A 21,335-nucleotide genomic window follows, 5' to 3' on the forward strand; every position below is an offset into this window, starting at 1 on the left:
GGGGGAAAGAGTTACTTGTTCTTCTCCGTCTGTTATCTTTTGTGATATCCCATTGGCTCCCATGCTGGAAACTCTAGCTGTCAAGATAGCTTAAAAAGCCATGTGAAGCTTGACTGGGAGATGCAGAGAAAGAACAGCACTCCTGAAGTAATGGGAGGGCAAAGGTACTTTTGTGTGTTGACAAAATAGAAAAGGCAGAGTTGTGTAAATAGAAATAACTGGCTGTGAGTTTAGCAACAAATAAAATAAGCGAGTGCAGAGGTAGGTTCCTTCTAGCATTCTGAAGAAACAAACATAAGTGGATTGTCAGCGAGAAAGATTATTCAAAGTTATAGGAAGTTTTTTGTATGTAGAGAAACAAGAGGTTGGCCTCTGGTATACCAGAAACGCTGAATTTACAGAGTGGTTTCAAGTTGTGTGTGAAAACACGTCGCAGCCAAGGGATGTGCTATGGAAGGTACAGTGGAAGAGTTCTTTAAAATGTGATATTTGGACATTTGGAGTTTGCTGCTAGATCAGGACATGTATGTGTTATGTGCTGTCAAGTTGGAACTAATTTATTGTGACCCTAATAAGGCTTTCAAGCTACAGTGGGGTCTCGACTTACGAACAACCCTACTTGCGAACAATTCAACTTACGAACCTGCCCTATAGGGGAAATAAGGACTCGACATACGAACTTCCCTCGAGTTACGGACAGGAAAAAAAGTGCCCCCTCCCTCCCCTTAGAGGCTTCTGGAGGGGGGGAAAAGGTCAGAAACTTAAAAATAAATAAAAGAAAGTCACTTACCAGGCCTTGGTAGCCCCCAAACAGCAGGAAGAAGAGTAGGAAACAGCTAAAAGCCCACACCCAGAAGGAGCCTGGCAGCCATTTTGTGCTTTTCCCGCTCCTCTCCCCGCCTATCAGCTGATCGGCTGGCTCTGAACAGGCTTTGGGAGGCTTGCTCAGCACCTAAAAAGCCTGCCTGTGTGTCTTTGTGCTGAAAAAATCAGCACAACATGCTTTAAAACATGATTTAAAATTGGCTTCGTTGAAAAAAAAAAGATTTCAAACGTGCTTTTAAAACTGTTCCCTGCCTCCCCCTTCCTTTACTGAACCTAAGGGGAAAAAAGAAAAATATCCCCCTCTAGTGGTAGAAGGCGGAATAGCAGCTTCCTATTAGTTTCTATGGACGGAAAAGAGTAGATACGGATTAAATGGTTTTCAATGCATTCCTGTGGTAAATGCAGATTCGACCTATGAACCACATTCCAATACGGATTAAGTTCGTAAGTTGAGACCCCACTGTATATAAGATATTTAACAGGTGGTCTTATCAGTTCCATGGCCCCACTCATGAGTTTCTATGGCAAAGCATGGGTTTGAACTCGGGTCTCTTGAGTCCCAGTCCATAATTCTGCCCACTACAGCATGCTGTGTAAGTTAGATCAACGCATAAGATCATGGAACTGATCTATTTCTGGCTAGAGATGGAACATTTTCAGAAGTTTTGAAGTTATAGGACATGTTTTCTTCCTTTTTTCATTAAAATTGGACGTCTAGAGAAACTAGAAATATATATAATACAGTGGTGCCTCGACTTAAGAACAGCCCAGCTTTCGACCATTTCGAGTTATGACCAGCTCCTGCCGCAAAATTTTGCTTCTACCTACGACCAGAGCTTCCACTTACAAACAGAAAAAGGCAGGAAATTCAAATTTCTAACTGTAGGTAGCGATGAGGCTGCTTCTTTGTAGCTCTTTCACCCCAGCAGTTAGAGAGTGTGGGTCGGAGGAGGCTTGGGCCTGCCTCGTTCTGCTTCTAAGAGCATATGTTTGTGTTTGCAGGGAGGCTTCAGGCTGCCTGGTAAGGTGCTGTTTTCTGCTTTTTAAAAACTGTTCTGGGTGTTTTTGCAGCATGGTTTTAAGCTGGGGGGTTAGGTTTCTGTGCTGTGAAGGGTCTTGGGGGTTTGTTTGTTGGGGTTTTCCCCCCATTTCCGATGGGTCTTGGGGGGCTGCTTTTTGGGTTTTTTCCCCATTTCCGATGGGTCTTGGGTTTGTTTGTTTTTCGGCTTTTTGTCCCCCATTTCCAATCGGTCAGGGGGGTTGGTTGCTTTTTGGTTTCCCCCCCATTTCTTATGTGTCTTGGGGGTTTGGTTGCTTTTGGGGGTTCCCCATTTCCAATGGGTCCTGCATGCTTCCCTTGCTTTTTCCTTTTTCTTTGCATTTCCGACCTGCCCCTTAGTCCTGTATGCATTTCCAATCGGCTCCGTTTGTTTTCTGTGCATTTCCAATGGGTCTTGCATGCTTGATTGTCCCCCCCCCCTTCGGCCAGAAGGAATTAATCGCATTTCCAATGAGTCTTGCCGTGATTTTGGAGGTGGGGATGGTTTTTTTCTTCGGCCGGAACGGATTAATTGCATTTCAGTGCATTCCTATGGGAAATGGTGCTTCGACTTACGACCATTTTGAGTTACGTCCATCTTTTGGAACGGATTATGGTCGTAAGTCGAGGCACCATTGTAGTTAACCTTTTTCAGCTTAAGAACATGAAGAATATGTGTAATCTAGCACCTTATGCCTTTGCCTTAGAAAAGAACAAATGCAAATAAACTACCATGTGTATACGGGAGGAGAACCTAGTTCATTAATGGAATACATTCTTTGAATGCAGAAGGTCCCAGCTGTAGTCATTGGTCTCTAGTTAAAAAGATCAAGTAGAAAAAAAGGACCTGAGGAAGCCCCATCTGGGCTACTTCCACAATTCGCAAGGCACAAAGGATGATGGCCACATGTGCCATGCCTCAAGCGGTAAGTGGATGCCCAGTTCAGGGGGGAGGGTCCAATCAGACTGGCTACCTGCAGTGGCGAATTTCATATTTGTCTCCCCCAGGAGATGAATACGAAGCACCCATCTCTAGTGATACTAGTTGAAATCAAATCACAACTAACTTGTATTGGTTTTAAAAGGAATTTAATGCAATTAACTTTGTTTGAATTGACTCTTTTAGGAGTTTACATATCCTAAATTTTAAGTTTTAACTAGTGATATTAAAAAAGTGATAGTAAAGACAAACCTTATTAATATTTAATAGGGTACCTAGTATATATTAAAACCTTTCATAAATTTTTATTTCAGGACCCTGTCAAAATAATGCCTCTAGTTTGTATATGAAAAGAACTATGTATAAATATAGCACATACCATTAAGAATAATAGAAAATAATTTTATTTTAAGCTGAAATAGAGAGCAGGTCTAAATCTGATGCATGCGAATCCAATGGGAATAAAGTTTCATAGAAAGAATATGGTCCTATTTCTGTTTGTAATATTTTTATAATTTCAGTAGTCATGGATTGATCAAAACACATTACAGTGGTGCCTCGCTTGACGACATTAATTCGTTCCAGCAAAATCGCTGTAGAGCGAAAACATCAAACGAAATAAAAAACCCATTGAAACGCATTGAAAACCGCTCGATGTGTTCCAATGGGCTGAAAACTTATCGTCCAACGAAGAATTTTGGACCATTCTTTGGCTTTTTATCAATGTGATTGTTCAGCTGTCAACTGGATAATACGGGTTTGTTTATTTACAGGATAGTAGCAAATGTTGATTTTGTCAGTTGAGTCAACACTGAAAAATGTACATGATGCTTACACTATTCATTATAAAGAACTCTAGCCATACTTTTCTTGAGTGTAAGAAATGTTAACCTCCAGTAATTCTGAAAGTTGGATATAATTTGAAAAAGCAGTGTGTACTATTATTAATGTAAACTGAGCCTTTTTTTCTAGTAGGAAATTGAGGGCATTCAGGAAAGAAGATATTTTCCTGATGCTACATCTCTGTACTGGGAGTCTACAAATTGGCTGCCAAAAGGTATCTGGGCCAAAAATTCTTTCTCTAATAAGCATGCCTTTTAGAGTTGTACTCCGACTATATCTGCAGTTGCTAGGGGAACAAGGCTTGAGAAAATTATTTCTGTCATCGTACTATGTCTGAATTTGAATTATTAGTACAGCATGGAACAGCCTTCTTGCATTAACGTTTACTGTTGAATGATCGTCGTCGTTTAGTCATTTAGTCGTGTCCGACCCTTTGTGACCCCATGGACCAGTGCACACCAGGCCCTCCTATCTTCCACTGCCTCCTGGAGTTTCGTCAAATTCATGTTGGTTGCTTCGATGACATTGTCCAACCATCTCATCCTCTGTTCTCCCCTTCTCCTCTTGCCTTCACACTTTCCCAACATCAAGGTCTTTTTCGAGGAGTCTTCTCTTCTCATGAGTACTGGAGCCTCAGCTTCAGGATCTGTCCTTCCAGTGAGCACTCAGGGTTGATTTTCTTTAGAATGGATAGGTTTGTTCTCCTTGCAGTCCAGGGGAATCTCAAGAGCCTCCTCCAGCACTACAATTCAAAGGCATCAATTCTTCAGCAGTCAGCTTTCTTTATGGTCCAGCTCTCAGTTCCATACATCACGACAGGAAAAACCATAGCTTTGACTATTCGGGCTTTTGTTGGCAAGGTGATGTCTCTGCTTTTTAAGATGCTGTCAAGATTTGTCATCCCTTTCCTCCCAAGAAGCAGGCGTCTTTTAATTTCGTGGCTGCTGCCACCATCTGCAGTGATCATGGAGCCCAAGAAAGTAAAATCTGTCACTGCCTCCATATCTTCCCCTTCTATTTGCCAGGAGGTGATGGGACCAGTGGCCATGATAGTAGTTTTTATAATGTTGAGTTTCAGACCGTTTTTTGCCCTCTCCTCTTTCACCCTCATTATAAGGTTCTTTAGTTCCTCCTCACTTTCTGCCATCAGAGTGATATCATCTGCATATCAGAGGTTGTTGATATTTCTTCTGGCAATCTTAATTCTGGCTTGGGATTCCTCCAGTCCAGCCTTCCGCATGATGTATTCTGCATATAAGTTAAATAAGCCGGGGGACAATATACAGCCTTCTCGTACTCCTTTCCCAATTTTGAACCAATCAGTTGTTCCATATCCAGTTCTAACTGTTGCTTCCTGTCCCACATACTGTGCAGGTTTCTCAGGAGATAGATAAGGTGGTCAGGCACTCCCATTTCTTTAAGGATTTGCCATAGTTTGCTGTGGTCCACACAGTCAAAGGCTTTTGCATAGTCAGTGAAACAGAAGTAGATATTTTTCTGGAACTCTCTGGCTTTCTCCATAATCCAGCGCATGTTAGCAATTTGGTCTCTAGTTCCTCTGCCCCTTCGGATCCAGCTTGTACTTCTGGGAGCCTTCTTCCATTAACATTTACTGTTGAATGATATCTGTGTAGATTGTACCCTGCTTCTCTTGAAATGAGCAAACTGGCATAAATAGGAAGTGAGAAATTTTGCAAATAAGTGATGAGGGAAGGAGTATGAGTTGTGTTTTACACTGGAAGTATTCCCCAAGGGATTCATTCAGTATCTTAATATTCAGTTCCAGTTTTCACTACAAAAGAATATCTTTTGTGATGGTTGAAATAATCATTAAAATGTGATGCCATTATCTCTAGTAAGTAATCAGAACGCAGTGATATAATTTTACATATTTTAATTCAATCATGATTTTAGGGAATCTATTGTATAATGTGAAGTGAAAATACTAGGAGAGAATAATGTTCAGCTGATAATGTGTGATTTCTCATTTTTTCCTAACTACTAGAGTAGTGGTTCTTGAACTTGGGCCCCAAACCTGGACTGCAACTCCCAGAAATCTGGCTAGCACAGGAAGTGGTGAAGGCTTCTGAGAATTGCAGTCCAAGAACATCTAGGGATCCCAGTTTGAGAACTACTGTTATAGAAAAAGTCTGTTAAAAATCAAACACAGTCAGGGTACAAAGTCAAAGGTGCGTGACCTGGAAAGAGAGAATGTTGTTCCTGCTGCACTTGAATTCCCACCAAGATCAGATCATACGGAGTACAGTTGCTTTCTCCAGTGACAATTGGGTGGAATGTTCACCAGTATTAAAATGCAAGGAATGAAGCTATACTAATCATCATAGTTTTTATAGAATCTCTGTATGTAAATAGATTTTCAATCTGTGCCTTTGTTGCTGACATCTAAATTAAAATATTTGTAAAATACAGAGTTGTAGCCTTCATAATTGTAAAGAATGCAGAAAACACAAAGCAAAAAGTGATGGTTAAAGAAAATTAAAATTAACCTTTTAAATTCCATTATTCTTTGATTTAAATTACTTTTGTATATTATTGAGATTTGATTATTTGTATTGCTAGCAATAATCTACTTCACGTTTTTCAACTGTTAAATTGTTTTACAGAATAAGATGTCTGCCACTTTTTCTACTCAATGCACAACAGATTCAGCATGTCTTGATAGAAAGTTTGGTAACATTCTGTGTTGAAATTTTAATTTTGACTTAAAGGAAGGGTGGATCAGCAGCATTTCCTTGTGACTGATTTCCTGACCCTGCTTATACGGAAGTTGCTGTTTAAAAAAAAGTGTTTGAACCTTGGATTACTAAATCAACACTCATTATTCCATGTACTCTTAAGAACAAAGCCACTCTCACTCTGTTTCCTGATGGCCTCTTTCCGGAGTCAGTCGAATAACTTGCTTATTTACGATGTGATTCAATTGCATCTAAAATCAGTGTCCATGTGTGTGAGTGTGTATGAGAGCGAGAGAGAGAGCAAGCATGAGTATGAGCATATGAGATATTTGTTTGGCTGTGGTTCCACTGCACTTTTTAAATGGCTCATTTTTCATTCATGGGTCATGAGATATGACTTCTGACCATTTAATAGTTGGTTCTCCTTAACATAATAGTATTGCAGCTTTCAGTATGCATTGCAGTGTCTGCATATAAATGTTTTTAAAGCTGTCAGATATGCTCTGTTTATAGTGATTAATGTAGGTATTGTTATTATATGTTTGATGCCAGAACAGATATAGAGGAGCTGTTTACCGATTATCAAAATCCTGGATAGATGAGGCAGGAAGCCACATAGTGATTTCAAGTCAGGATCACTGATCTGCATGCTAGCCAATTTAGAGCAAGCAGCAAATGTGGTCTCTTCCCTCAACATATCCCTGAAAATACTTCATCTTTTGGTGCAAAAACATGTTGCAGAATATCAATTAGAAAGATATTTACGATGATTTATTCTTGTGCATACCAAGTTCCACGATAATTCAAATGATACAAAAGAGTTTCTGCGTAAGTTGTATTTAGCAAAGCAAAGCAACTCCTTTTATTTTAAATGGATATGTAACCTGCTAATGCTTCTTTCTGTAAACGAAGTGCCAGGAGCCTAAATGCTGCTCAGGCAGTTTAGCCTTCAAAGTTTAAACAACCAACTCTGTTTAGAGCTGGCTTGCATGCCAGCAGTTAAAGCATAGCCATATAGGGTATGACAAAACTGGTGATTTTGGAATGAGATCATGGTAAGCTTGATCAGTTACTTTAATGTCACAAGTACATATAAGTTGTTCTCCTTTACTCAACATGCATACACAGGCAGACACAAATTATATTTTTGGGATTTTTTTTTATATCTTTTGTAGCAAGACTGCTATAGTAGATTGTATAGAAAAAGGAGAATTACAGCTGATTTTCCTGCAGAATCACAGACATGGCTTATGAACAAACCGGGTTTTTTTACTAATATGTGTGAGTTTAGTATAAGTGCATATGTTACTTTTTTCGTGTGAAAGTATTCTTAATTTTATCGCTCATAATGTCAAGGATGCAAAAGTTGAGATTGTCATAGGAGCCCCTGTCTGGAACAGATATAAAAAGAAGTTATGTCCCTCTACTTCACCAGTAAAATTAGTGACCGAAATAGAAAATTTCCCAGCAAACCTGAAGGGTTTAGCTCAGAGGTTGTCAACCCCTGGTGGCCTGAGCCGGACCGAGCCACAAAGACAGACCTCCCCCCCCACTCACTCCCCTCCCAACAGCTGCTTTGTACACATGCGTGCGTGCTAGCGCCAGCGTGAACACTCCCCCCTTCAGGCATGCACCCATGCCAGAGCTCCTGCACAAAGGGATGGGTGGGCGGGCAGGTGCCCCTGCGCATGCGCAAAGGGGTGGGGGAGCGCTCACACCAGCGCGGGCAGGTGCTCCCCCACTGCTTCATGCAGGCACCTGAGATTGTGCACCCATCCGCGTGCACCTGTGGGGGGGGACGCCTTCCTCGGAGGTCAGCCGGTCTGCGGTTCCAAAAAGGTTGGGGACCACTGGTTTAGCTGATTTGTTTAAGGATAAAAAAGTTGGCAGAGTGAAGGATTGGATGATTAAAATGAGATCGAAAGTTCAGATTATAGTTAAACTTCAAACTAATAAATTACCATGGTATAATTATGTCCAGTTAGATAGTTGGACAAATGAATGGCTGAAAACTAATGGCAAATGTAGAGAATGTACTAAGTACAAACAATTTCTATCATCACATGAAGACATGCAGAAAGATGCTTTGACGAAGGGAGTAGTAAGTAGAATTTATAACCTAATTTTGGAACAAGAGGAAAAAGAGAAAGAAACAGAAGGTTTGAAATCAATTTGGGAAAATGATTTAAAGGCAGAAATTAAAAGAGAGGATTAGATAAAAATTTGGAGGATGAGAGCTTTAAGATTAATGTCGGTAAGAATAAAGGCAATTTAAAAAATTAGTTTAAGGTGGTATATGACTCCAGTGAAATTGAATATAATAAATTCAAACTATTCTAAGGCTTGTTGGAAATGTGATGAAGAATTTGGCATGTATTATCATATGGAGAGTGTAAATTGATTCAGAAATTTTGGAAACTGATTTTTAAGGAGATATGTGATATATTTAGAAAATAAATTGAATTTAATTCTAAAGTTGCTTTGTAAATTTTTGATAAGATAGAACTTGATTATTGTTCAAAGGAATTGATTTCCAATTTTATGACAGTTGCTAGAATATTAATAGCTAGATTCTGGAAAGATAAAAATGATATTAAATTAGACGATTGGTACAGTGGTGCCTCGCACAACGATGTTAGTTGGTTCCAAAAAATTCATCGCTGTGTGAAACTATCGTTCTGCGAAACACCGTTTCCCATAGGAATGCATTGAAAACCGGTTAATCTGTTCCAATTGGAACGGATTGCCGTCCTTAAGCGAAAATCGCCATAGGAAACATCGGTGAGTGAAACCCGGTTCCCCAATTGAAATGCATTGAAGCCGACTCAATGCATTTCAATGGCTTTGCGAAGTCCCTTTTTCGCTCCTGTAAAAGTGTCTTAAACTGTTAGAAGCCTGTTTTAAATGCTTGCAATCGTTAGCCCACCTCCTGAACCCTATGCAAACTTAATTTGGTGTTGTTCTGAGTCGTCGTTAATTTTTGGTGAATTTTTTTATTCTCCATTGAAAGCCTTTGAACGGTCAATTAAGTTTGCATAGGGTTCAGGAGGTGGGCTAACGATTGCAAGCATTTAAAACAGGTTTCTAACAGTTTAAGACACTTTTACAGGAGCGAAAAAGGGACATCGTTGAGTGAAATTCCCCCATAGAGAACATCGTTAAACGATGGGGGAAATTCCTCAAAGAAACCCATCGCTGTGTGAATTTGTCGTTGTATGAAGCAATCGTTGTGCGAGGCACCACTGTATAATGAAGTATGGGACATTGCATTAAATGATAAATTGACTACTGAACTTAAGATGAAAAGAAGGGGAAAAAGTTCAAATATTTTTATGCTATTTGGGGTAGATTTGTTGAATTTGTATTAGTGAAAGGAAAGGGGAAAGCCTCTAAACAACACTCAATACAATTTTGGAAAGGAAGTTTGTATTAAAAGTATTGTTCCAAGGGGTCCCATGGGTATGGGGTGCACGGTGGTTTAGAATGTATATTAAGTATTTTAAATGTTTGTATTTTGTTTTGAAATTTTAAATAATAATAATAATAATAATAATAATAATAATAATAATAATAATAATAATAATAATAATAATAATAATAATAATAATAATAATAGAGTGGTGCCCCGCTTAACCCTCTTGACAACGAATCCGCTTAATGATGAAGTTTTTGCGATCACTTTTGCCATTGTAAAACGATGTTTTAATGGGCAAAAACCGCTTTCCCTGCTTCGGGAACTGATTTCTCTCATTACGACGATCAAAACAGATGATCGTTGGGTTTTCAAAATGGCTGCCTGCTGCTCAAAATGGCTCCCCACTGTGTTCAGGAAGGAATTTTGTGCTGCACAGGCATGGAAAATTACCACTCCTATGGAGGATCTTTGCTGGATGCTGAGGCATTTAGCCATTGGAATGCATTGAACCGGTTTTCAATGCATTTCAGTGGGCTTTTTTATTTCGCTTGATGAGGATTTCGCTCTACAGTAATTTTGCTGGAATGGATTATCCTCATCAAGCGAGGCACCACTGTAATAATAATAATAAAAAGGAACCCCTGTGATATGACAATCAAATTATGTATATAGTTATGTTACATATACAGTGGTGAGAGCTTTGAGACTAGTTCACTGTGCTGCTGGCTTATTCAGAACTACCCTGTTTCCCCAAAAATAAGACCTAACCTGAAAATAAGCCCTAGTATGATTTTTCAGGATGTTTGTAATATAAGTCCTACCCCAAAAATAAGCCCCAGTTACAGTTGTGTTCAAAATTATTCAACCCCCAATGCTGTAAAGGGGTTTAGGGACTATAGTGTACATTTGGAATTGTATTCAGAATGAAATCCTACAAGGACGTTTTAAAGAACCAAATGCAACTAAAATAACATCAATTGTTTATGTAATACAGTAGTAAATGTTTCTTTTGTGGTTTCTTCATTGCCACAATTATTCAACCCCTTAAAGACTACCACTCTGAAGAAGAGAGGTTCATTCAGGTGTTTTCGATCAGGTATTGAAAACACCTGTGGATGTCACCGAGCACCAATCAAGCATAATAAGCACCAATTAGGCAGCTTTAAAATGACTGTGATACTCAGCTCCTTCTAGACATTTAGTGGTGTGGTTACAAACATGGTGAAGTCAAGAGAATGGTCCAGGAAGACAAGAGAAGAGGTGATTTGTCTTCACAGGAAAGGCAATGGCTATAAGAAGATTGCAAAGAAGTTAAACATACCAAGAGACACCATAGGAAGCATCATTCACAAATTCAAGGCAAAGGGCACTGTTGAAATGCTACCTGGTCGTGGAAGAAAGAAGATGCTGACTTCGACTGCTGTGCGTTACCTAAAGCGTAGAGTGGTGAAAAGTCCCCGTGTGACTGCTGAGGAACTGAAAAAAGATTTGTCAACTGTGGGTATAGAAGTTTCAGCTCAGACAATAAGGCGCACACTGCGTAATGAAGGTCTCCATGCCAGAACCCCCAGGCGCACCCCCTTGCTGTCTCCCAAGAATAAGAAGAGTCGACTGCAGTATGCCAAAAGTCATGTGGGCAAACCACAAAAGTTGTGGGATAGTGTTCTGTGGACTGATGAAACAAAATTAGAACTGTTTGGGCCCATGGATCAACGCTATGTTTGGAGGAGGAAGAACAAGGCATATGACGAAAAGAACACCTTGCCTACTGTGAAGCATGGCGGAGGGTCAATAATGCTTTGGGGCTGTTTCGCTTCTGCAGGTACAGGGAAGCTTCAGCGTGTACAAGGTACCATGAATTCTCTTCAGTACCAGGAGATATTGGATGAAAATGTGATGCAGTCCGTCACACACCTGAGGCTTGGGAGACGTTGGACCTTTCAACAGGACAATGATCCCAAGCATACCTCCAAGTCCACTAGAGCATGGTTGCAGAGGAAAGGCTGGAACATTTTGGAGTGGCCATCGCAATCACCAGACTTAAATCCGATTGAGAACCTCTGGTGGGACTTAAAGAAAGCAGTTGCAGTGCGCAAGCCTAAGAATTTGACTGAACTGGAGGCTTTTGCCCATGAAGAATGGGCGAAGATACCCGTAGATCGCTGCAAGACACTTGTGTCAAGCTATGCTTCACGTTTAAAAGCTGTTATAACTGTAAAAGGATGTTGTACTAAGTACTAAGATTGAATGTCACTTGGGGGTTGAATAAAAACTAATAATGATGTGAGCACAGAAAAGACATTTGTGGTTATTTCATTATAAACTTAAGGTTATATTTCTCTGACCTACAAGTGCCTCTTTCATGTAAATGTAAGCAAGATGACTGAATGATCAAAATCAATGTAAAAATGGCCAAAACATTCAATTTCAGTGGGGGTTGAATAATTTTGAACACAACTGTAAATGAAACGCCATCCTCCACCATTGTGCAGCAATCAGAAGAAGATGACATAACTGTATTTGAATAAATGTAGATTGTTCTACATGGAAAAAAATAAAACATCCCCTTAAAAATAAGCCCTGATGCGTTTTTTGGAGCAAAAAATTAATATAAGACCCATTCTTATTTTCAGGGAAACACGATAGGAGTAGAGTGATAGGCTGAGAAACCTCATGTTCTTTATATTTTTAAAGCAGTCTTTTGTTTGCACAAAGAGGTGTGATCTTGATACACATGTAAGAGCTTAAATGGAAGCTATTTATTAGAAGGGATGTGATGGCGCTGCGGGTTAAATCGCAGAAGCCTCTGTGCTGCAAGGTCAGAAGACCAGCAGTTGTAAAATTGAATCAACGTGACGGAATGAGTTCCTGTTGCTTGTCCCAGCTCCTGTCAGCCTAGTAGTTCTTAAGCATGTAAACTCGAGTAGATAAATATGTACCACCATGATGGGAAGGTAACAGCATTCCATGTCTAGTCGCGCTGGCCTCGTGACTACAGAAACTGTCTGCGGACAAACACGGGCTCTACGGCTTGGAGACGCCCCCTAGAGTTGGACACGATTGGACTAAATGTCAAGGGAAACCTCTACCTTTATTTATTAGAAGTAACTACTCCCAGGCCTATTGATTTTAGTTCTCTGTTGTATCTGTAGCTGATATGTTAAGGAAATTAAATAGATGTTTCTATTCAAAAAAGCTAAAACTTTTATACTACTGTATATACAGTACAGTGTTTCTGTGAGCAGTGGAAATATATTTAGTACATTAGTTTTCAGTGCAGCTTGGGAACAGTGGTTTTTCTCATCACATATACTCTGTATTTAGCAAATTGATTTAGAGCGATATATAAAAGTCAGTATGACCCTTGGCTTAAGCTGGTGCAGACACTGGGAGCTTACCATTACAAGTTAGACTATATCGAAATACTGGAAAGCCAGTAAATTTTAAAGTCTTCTGTTCCCTTATATAATCAACAGTTATTTTTGGTGGGCAGGCTGGGGCACATTTAGAAAAGGCTAGAGATTACAGGTTAATTTTCATTTGAAGACTGCTGAATTGTTTTGGCTTGAGTCCCAAGCTACTAAGGGGGAATTGTTTTCTCATCTTTTGAGTATCATCTTTAAAAACTGGCAGTTTGCATCCTGAATTCCTTCCAGGAATCTTTAAGAGGCATTTTAGCCTTGCTCCAAGATTAGCCGGTTGATTAACTGACCCAATGAGTGTATAAATAAGCAAGAATTTGAATTTCCTATTCTGAATTCTGCCCCTCATCATTACTACTAAACTACAAAGGATTTGCATTTGCAAACTCTTTGATAAATTGTCATCTGAAATTAAAAACTTCAAAGTAGATTAGTGACTGGACATTCAGCCTCCGTATAACTTTCCTTTGATCTGATGTAAAATAAGGTATTCTGTCATCTAAACATAATATACAGAATGTAACTGTGAGGCCCCCAAGATGGAGGCCCTGGTAGGAGTGTCGTCGCTCCCGTCGAGGGCCCAACACACTCGAACATCTCCACCTCCTACACCACCGCGTCGGGAAGAGAAAGGAGTGGAGACCCCTGATTGGGGGAAAGAAACCTCGGAATCCCCTACGAAGAATAAAGGGGTAGATACTAGCAACCTGGAGTCAGCCATGAAAGAGTTAAACATTACCCCCAGGTCTGGGGGAACTTTGGCGGGAAGAAGGGGAGGAGATCGAAGCGGCGGTAGGAGATATAAGGGAAAAGTGGGAAGAGATACCAGGTGGTTGGGAATGGATCTGGATGGAAGATCCGTGGACCCACAAGTGGGAGCAGGTGCGGGTCGCACACGAGGAGGCTGAAAAGAGACGTCAGCTTGGTCTCAAGCCTCGTCCCTCGTATTGGGGAGAGATGGAGACCAAAGAGTGAAGACGGAAGCTGAGGGAAGAGAGAGAAGCGGTGGCCCGTGAGTTGGAGAGGAAAAAGGCATGGCATATAGCCGAGTTACAGAAGTTGGGGGGTTTCCCGGGCCATGGATGGCCGACGATGGAGAGGGGTCGTCTTGGGGGGACTGGAGCGGGGATGAAGAAACCGTTCCCTTAATTGTTTTGGAAGAACTGAACCCCATTCCTGGTGCTGTGAAGTCCTTAACAGGACCATGGAACCTGGAGAACACTAATCCGTTTATTAACAGTTTGTGGACACTTTTGAAACCGAGTTTGGAATTACAAGAGACTTTGAACCCCTTCTTGAACCCCCACCCTCTTAATGTTGATGTAGCAATAAACACAGAACCGTTTGACTTGTTACCACCGTCTCGTCCTTTATTGGAGGTGCCTACAGCTCCAGAAAATGAACTCTCACAGTAACAGCTGGCAATAAAAAGCCAAAGTGAATTTGGGCATGATTTATACTAAGGTGAGAAAAGTGGCTCATTCAATCACTGTTTTTGCTGGTGATTTTGTATTTCTGTAGATCAGACTTGAGCTACTTTGGCAGGTTGGGAAGGAGGCAGTATCAGCCCACGTCCACCCCTATTGTTTCTCAGGGCTGTCAAAACTATGTAGCAGCTACCAACAGTGGGAAAATGGCTGGCACATGGTTTGCTTTCTAGAGATTTTGGAGAGAATGGTACATTTCATACAGTACATTCTATGAAAGAATAGCACACTTTGAGGATGGTGGAAGTTGGAAGAGCATGTTTCTCGTCCTTATAGGAGATATGATTGGCATAGATCCCTTTGGGATGTATTATTATAAATCATAAAATTAGAAACATGAATGGCATTTACTTGTGACACCTGCATTTTGTCCAAAACCAAGATATTATGTTTCTTGCCATGTTTCTTGAAGCACTGGGGAAAGTCCATTTGTGGTTGTCAGACAAAATGGAATTGTGTAAGAAGTGTGAATGAAGTTTCTTCTATCCATATCATGTATTCAGTAGTGAAAGTTTACTCCATTATATACTGTATGTCTGCAGTACGGAATTTTAAGTCAGAACACATACATGTATACTGTAGTTTTTGTACATGGCTTTCTGTTCTTAACATTTTCTCTGTACTGTTTATAAATGCTCAAAAAGATTTAGTAATAGCAGTTCATTTTCCTGTAGCTTTGAAATTCTCAACCTGCTTTACTTTAGGATGTTCAGAAAGAGAGAGAAACTCATACTTACCTTACCAAAGAAGCAGTCAAGGAGAAAGTCCAGATGTACAATGCAGATGTTACTGACAAGCTAAAGATGACACTGGTAAGGCTTCTGTATGTTGTTTTTATAATTACCCATGGTTATAAGATGTGCATGTATGGGCATGTTAAAAATGGCAGTGATGTTAGAAAATACTTTTGTACAGTTTCACAATGTATTTGAACTGCTGGGTTTTACTGTATAGCAGTGATCCCCAACCTTTTCCCAGCTGCAGACCAGTTGAGTTTGTGTGGTATGCCCGCAAGGGGGGCGGCGGAGCGTGCACATGCGCATGTCGCGCTCAAAGGTGTGTGCTCGTGCACATGTGCAGGGGGGCAGAACATGCATGAGCACGATGGCGCTCACAGGGGGTAGGAGATCTGTGTCTGTGGTCCGGTCCTGGATAGGCTGCAGACCACTGCTGGGTCACGGATTGGGGACCTCTGCTGTATAGCCTCATGTGTTTACTGCAAAAGGAGGATTCAGCCATAATGGCTTACAACTTACTAGATGAGAAGCAAAGGACCAGTATTACAAAGTGAAGATGAAAATAAGCAATATCATCGTAATTGTTTCATAGTAAGCAGATGGAATAGTCCTTGTGGGAGACATACAGAAGGGAATGGTCTAAATGTCCATTTCATTTTTCCCTGTTGAACAAAGAACTAAAAAGCTGTATGATCCTTTTATACTGTCCAAAGGTGAGAATGGGTGATGCCTTTAATACACCTCTAAAAAGTGAGATAGAAGCTAGCTTTTGATCCATGCAGATCTTCTTCATACTGAGAACCATAGAACTGTGCAACCATAACCCAAAACCATGGCCATATGTGTGGGCCAGGCTTCTCTGCAAGTTTCAAAATGAAGACTGCAGTCTCAGATCAGAGGTGTGAATTGGAATGTCTCTGCCAGATTTCTTAGGAAAAATAGTTGTCAGTCATTTAGCATTCCCCCTTGTTCTTTGCCCTACATTAAAACGTATGGTTCATTTTTTGGGAGGGGACTAAGGATAGAGGTACACAAAAATATGGCAAGACCCTTATGAAACAGGTTGGTATAAACTTTAGTGTACACATTACATGAGCCTATACTAGCCAAACTAATTGTATCATCTAGCGGTCGAAATGACCAACAGAGCCCTTTGTGAGTGCAGAGAAGAATAGGAAATGGTTGTTGTGGTTTTTTTGGGCTCTTAGGCCGTGTTCTGAAGGTTGTTCTTCCTAATGTTTCGCAGTCTCTGTGGCTGGCATCTTCAGAAGATAGCACTCTGTGCTCTGGTGCAGTTTGTTTGGGAGTTGAGTATTTATGGCTGTGAGATCAGCTTTTGTCCTTTTCAGGAGATGGGTGATTATGGTGATCAGTGTGTTTTCGTTGTGGGTGAATAGGAAACTTCACACCTATGTATATCAGTATACTCTATTTTCCTAAACATGTACCAAGCAGAACTCTATCAAGTTGTCCATGACCTCAGCAATGCTGGACAGCCTAATATGCTTCAATTGAATGTAAACATCTGAAAGTAGTTTCTAGCTTATTTCCAGTCTAAGATTGAAGCCATCAGACAGGACCTGGATTGCTTTAATGGTGGAGTTAATAATGGTGAGATATCTAATGGACTGTCTTGTCCACTTTTGTTGGATCAATTTCAATTTTTAATACATGACGTGGACAAGGCACTTGCATGCTGTAAAGCCACCACTTCTCCATTAGATCCTTGTTTGGTTATCTTTTGAAATCTGCCAAAGATAGGACGATAGAACGGACCACTCAGGTTATCAACTCTACAGGAAGGACATATGCCTTCCTGATTAAAAGAGACTGTTATGTGGCCCATTCTTTTAAAAATCCAATGTAGCGACAGAGAATTTGAAAAACGTTAGACTGGAGATGGGGGTATTTGTATACAAATACAAATATCCCCCACACAGGTGGACATAACAAGGGTTTGGTCAACTCACCATCCGCTGCTGCCATGGGCTCTGCACTCCCTTCCTATCGCTCTGGAGCTCACGGTCGGTTAGCCACTCCTGGCAGGAGAGTGGCTGGCCGCCCAGTCCCTCTTTATGTCCACCTGTGGGGGGGGTATTCATATATGAATACCCCAGCTCTACTTTAGACCTGTTGCTAATATCCAATTTTTTGGCAAACTGATTTAAAGGTTGTGGCCAATCAGTTGCAGGCATTCATTGGGTTCAGCTTCAGGGTTCAGGCTGCATTATGGCACTGAGACAGCACTGGTTGCTCTGCATAATAATCTCTTAAGGAATGCTGACAAAGGGAGCATAACCCTGTTAGTACTCTCAGCAGCTTTTGATACCATCAGTCACGACATCCTTGTGGACAGGCTGGCAGAGTTGTGCATCAGTGATCTAGCACTTCCCTGGCTCTGGTACTTCCTCAATGGCCATGTCCAAATGGTTCAGCTCGGGGGTGCTATCTTGTCTCTTCAAGACATTATGCAGTCTCACAGGGGTTGATCATCTTCCCAGTGCTATTCAACATCTTTGAAGCTGTTGGGGGAGGTTATTGGAGATTTGGCGTTCCTGTCATCAGTATGCTGATGACACACAGCTCTTATCTCTCCTTTATGTCATCTGCAGTAGATGTTATCCATTTGCTAGAGTGCTGTCTGGCCTCAGTAATGGGCTGGACAAGGGCTGACAAGTTGAAATTGAATCTTGACAAGACGGAGATCTTATTGTTGGGAGGCTTAACTGATAGGTTAAGTGTTAACTTGCCTGGTCTTGATGGGGTTACACTCCTACCAAAAGACCAAGTCTGTAACTTGGGTGTGGTCCTGGACCTGACTCTGTCTGTGGAGGAACATATAACAGTTGTGGCCAGATCTGCCTTTTTCCAGCTTCAGCAGATTGCTTAGTGACACCCCTTTCTGGATATAAACTCTTTGACAACACTTGTTCATGCATTGGTAACTGGAAAAATTGATTATTGCTATGCTCTCGGGGGGGGGGGATGCCTTGAAGATGATATGGAAGCTTCAGCAGGTCCAGAATGTGGTGACACTGTTTGTTCTTCATGGCCTCTGTGAATCACACCCTGGGTGATCTGTGCAGATCTAGAGCTTCTGCAGTAACAAAAAACATGTTAGAATAAGCCCCTCTTCCCCCTCATATATAGTGGGGTCTCTACTTAAGAACATCCCTACTTAAGAACAATTCAACTTAAGAACAGCTCCATTTGCTAAATTTTGCTTCTACTTGAGAACAGAAATCCAAGATAAGAACAGGAAAAAAAAACCTTTCCTGCTCTTTTTTTAACCTTAGGTCATCTTAGGTTAAAAAAAAATTCTCCCCCTAGTGGTAGAGTACGTATTAACCAGCTTTGCATTAGTTCCTATGGGAACTAATGCTTCAATGTACGAACGCACCTCTACATAACAAAAAAACAGCCAGAACTGATTAATTGGTTTTCAGTCCATTCCTATGGGAAATTTTGCTTCAACTTAAGAACGTTTCGACTTAAGAACACCATTCCAAAACGGATTAAGTTCTTAAGTAGAGGTTCCACTGTAGTTTCTATGGACGGAAAAGAGCAGATACAGATTAAATGGTTTTCAATGCATCCCTATGGGAAATGCAGATTCAACATAAGAACTTTTCAACTTGAGAACCACCTTCCAATACGGATTAAGTTCTTAAGTAGAGACCCCACTGTAAGTACCTTGGCTCATCATTCCTCTTGCTCGGCACCTCCAGTGTCTGTATACTCCACTGCTTTACCAGCTCATCAGCAAGCTCCGTTTTGACATCATCAAGACACAGGATGGAATAGCAATGATCCTTGATATCCATTCTGGTCCATGGACACTCGTTTTATCCCTCTATTGATGCACAGTTTCCGTTGCCCAATAGAACCAAGCCATCAAACTCGACATTCTTATGACCCCGAGTTCGACACCAATATTCAACCATATCAAACGATGTACATGGACACTTGGATGACATCTCTCGATATCAAAACTCCTCGACACCAACAAATGCCCATGGACATGCCATCTCCATCGACATCGAGCCACAAACGTCAGTACTATGACACTCAACCTATCTACACTGAAGTTGATCAACAGTCCGGCAACTCCCGATGCAATCCCGATTATTCTGTTCATGGATCCAGACTTAGATGCTGTCAGTATTACTTACCTTATCAAAATCCGACCTCATCAATGCCGACCCACCATCACCGGCGGAAGACTTCCAAACCTATGCCCAACTTATGATCTGTATGGTTAAGTCTCTCAATCTCCAAATCTACCATCCTTTGACAGAACCGGTCGATCATCTATACGGCCCAGTCTCTAAAGATACAACTACTCCAGTACACATCTCGATGCTTCCGTCCCTACTCAGCACCACTCAACGATCCCGGACAAAAACCAGCCTCTTCCCATACCACGTCTAAACAAATCGATAACCTCTACAGAGTCCATGATCCTGGAACTTTATTTCTTCAAAAGCAACCAGCTCCAAACTATTTTTGTCGAAGCCTCACAATCCAGATCTCAGCATCGACAAACCCTCATACCACCAAATAAAGACAGTAGAAGGATTGACTCAATGGGAAGATGGCTTTATTCATCAGCAGTGTTCACCATGCTTTTGCTAACTACCAGGGAGCCATGGGTCCATATCAAAGTTTCCTTTGGGACAATATGTCAACCTTTGTTGAATCTTTACCCAAAGAGAAAAAAGTACTCGCCCAAACCTTTCCGTTGCCAAACAACAGATTATTTCTGCTAGGCACACAGTAGATGCCACAGCCAAGTCAGTGGCCACTTCAGTAGCCTTACGACGTTTCTCTTAGCTAAGGACAGCTGGCCTGGCTGAGGATGCCCACGCACGTATTGAAGACCTTCCATTCTATGGGCCAGGCCTCTTTAATGCTGAAACTTATGATATTTTGGAAAACGTGCAAAAGAAAAGATCAGCAGCTAGACGTTGGAGAGTTTGCCCATCTTACCAACAACACCCCCAACAAAATCAATGGAGATGACTGTACAACTCATATCAAAAATTCCAACGTGATCCTCCAAAACAAACATCTTAAACACCCTATTTCAGAAATCAAAGAAATAAAACCTGCCAACAACCCATTACTAGGCGCAAGAACCGCAAGCCCAAACATCATGTTTGATGCTCCCATGTATGGAAATATGGACACCACTCCATCCGTCCTGCCCTCTGGAAACACCTACCTGTCTGGGAATCCATCACTACAGATGCCTGGGTACTGTCCATTATCTGCAACTGCTACCACATCCATTTCTTCCAACTTCCTCCGGCAGCATGTCATCACTCCACCATCTCCAACCCTGCAAGAGAAAATAAGAAATTTACTCCTCAAAGACTCCATATGACCCGTCTCACAACACAACAAAGGGTTTTTTTCTTGCTGTTTCACCGTACCCAAAAAGGACAGAGGTCTTTGCCCTATCTTAGACCTACAAGAGTTAAACAAATACATCATTACCACAAAATTCCGTATGGTTACCCTCGAATCAGTTCTCCCTTTACTCCGCAAAAACGACTGGTTAACTGTCATAGAGCTCAAAGACACATACTTCCATATTTCCATACATCCTTCACACTGAAAATTCCTTCAATTTCAGCTAGGATGACAAGCCTACCAATTCAAAAGGCTTCCTTTTGGCCTTGCAACAGCTCCAAGAGTATTCACCAAGTGCATGGCACCAGTAACTGCTTACCTCAGGTTGCAAAAAAAATATCTCATATTTCCATATATCAACAATTGGCTCCTCGTAGCTCATTCCCATCACAAGGCCCAACGGGATTCACTTCACCCCTACCCTCCTTCGCAATCTTGGTCTTGCTGTCAACGAACAAAACTCAAATTTGAAACCTACAAAGATTATTCATTATATAGGCACATGCATAGATTCCA

At 41.1% G+C, this 21,335-nt stretch overlaps 1 protein-coding gene across 3 annotated transcripts in view; it reads left to right on the forward strand.

Moving 5' to 3' along the window:
• The window catches only part of RASSF3 (Ras association domain family member 3), an 84,491-nt gene that overhangs the window by 52,658 nt on the left and 10,498 nt on the right, over positions 1–21,335 (forward strand). For all 3 annotated transcript variants that reach the window (XM_078376895.1, XM_078376894.1, XM_020786022.3), the window contains one exon: positions 15,372–15,479. In XM_078376895.1, coding sequence (XP_078233021.1) covers positions 15,372–15,479 — 108 coding nt within the window. The remainder of the gene's footprint in view (positions 1–15,371; positions 15,480–21,335) is intronic.

The sequence above is a fragment of the Pogona vitticeps genome, chromosome 5, assembly GCF_051106095.1.
Source record: "Pogona vitticeps strain Pit_001003342236 chromosome 5, PviZW2.1, whole genome shotgun sequence".
Lineage (NCBI taxonomy): Eukaryota > Metazoa > Chordata > Lepidosauria > Squamata > Agamidae > Pogona > Pogona vitticeps.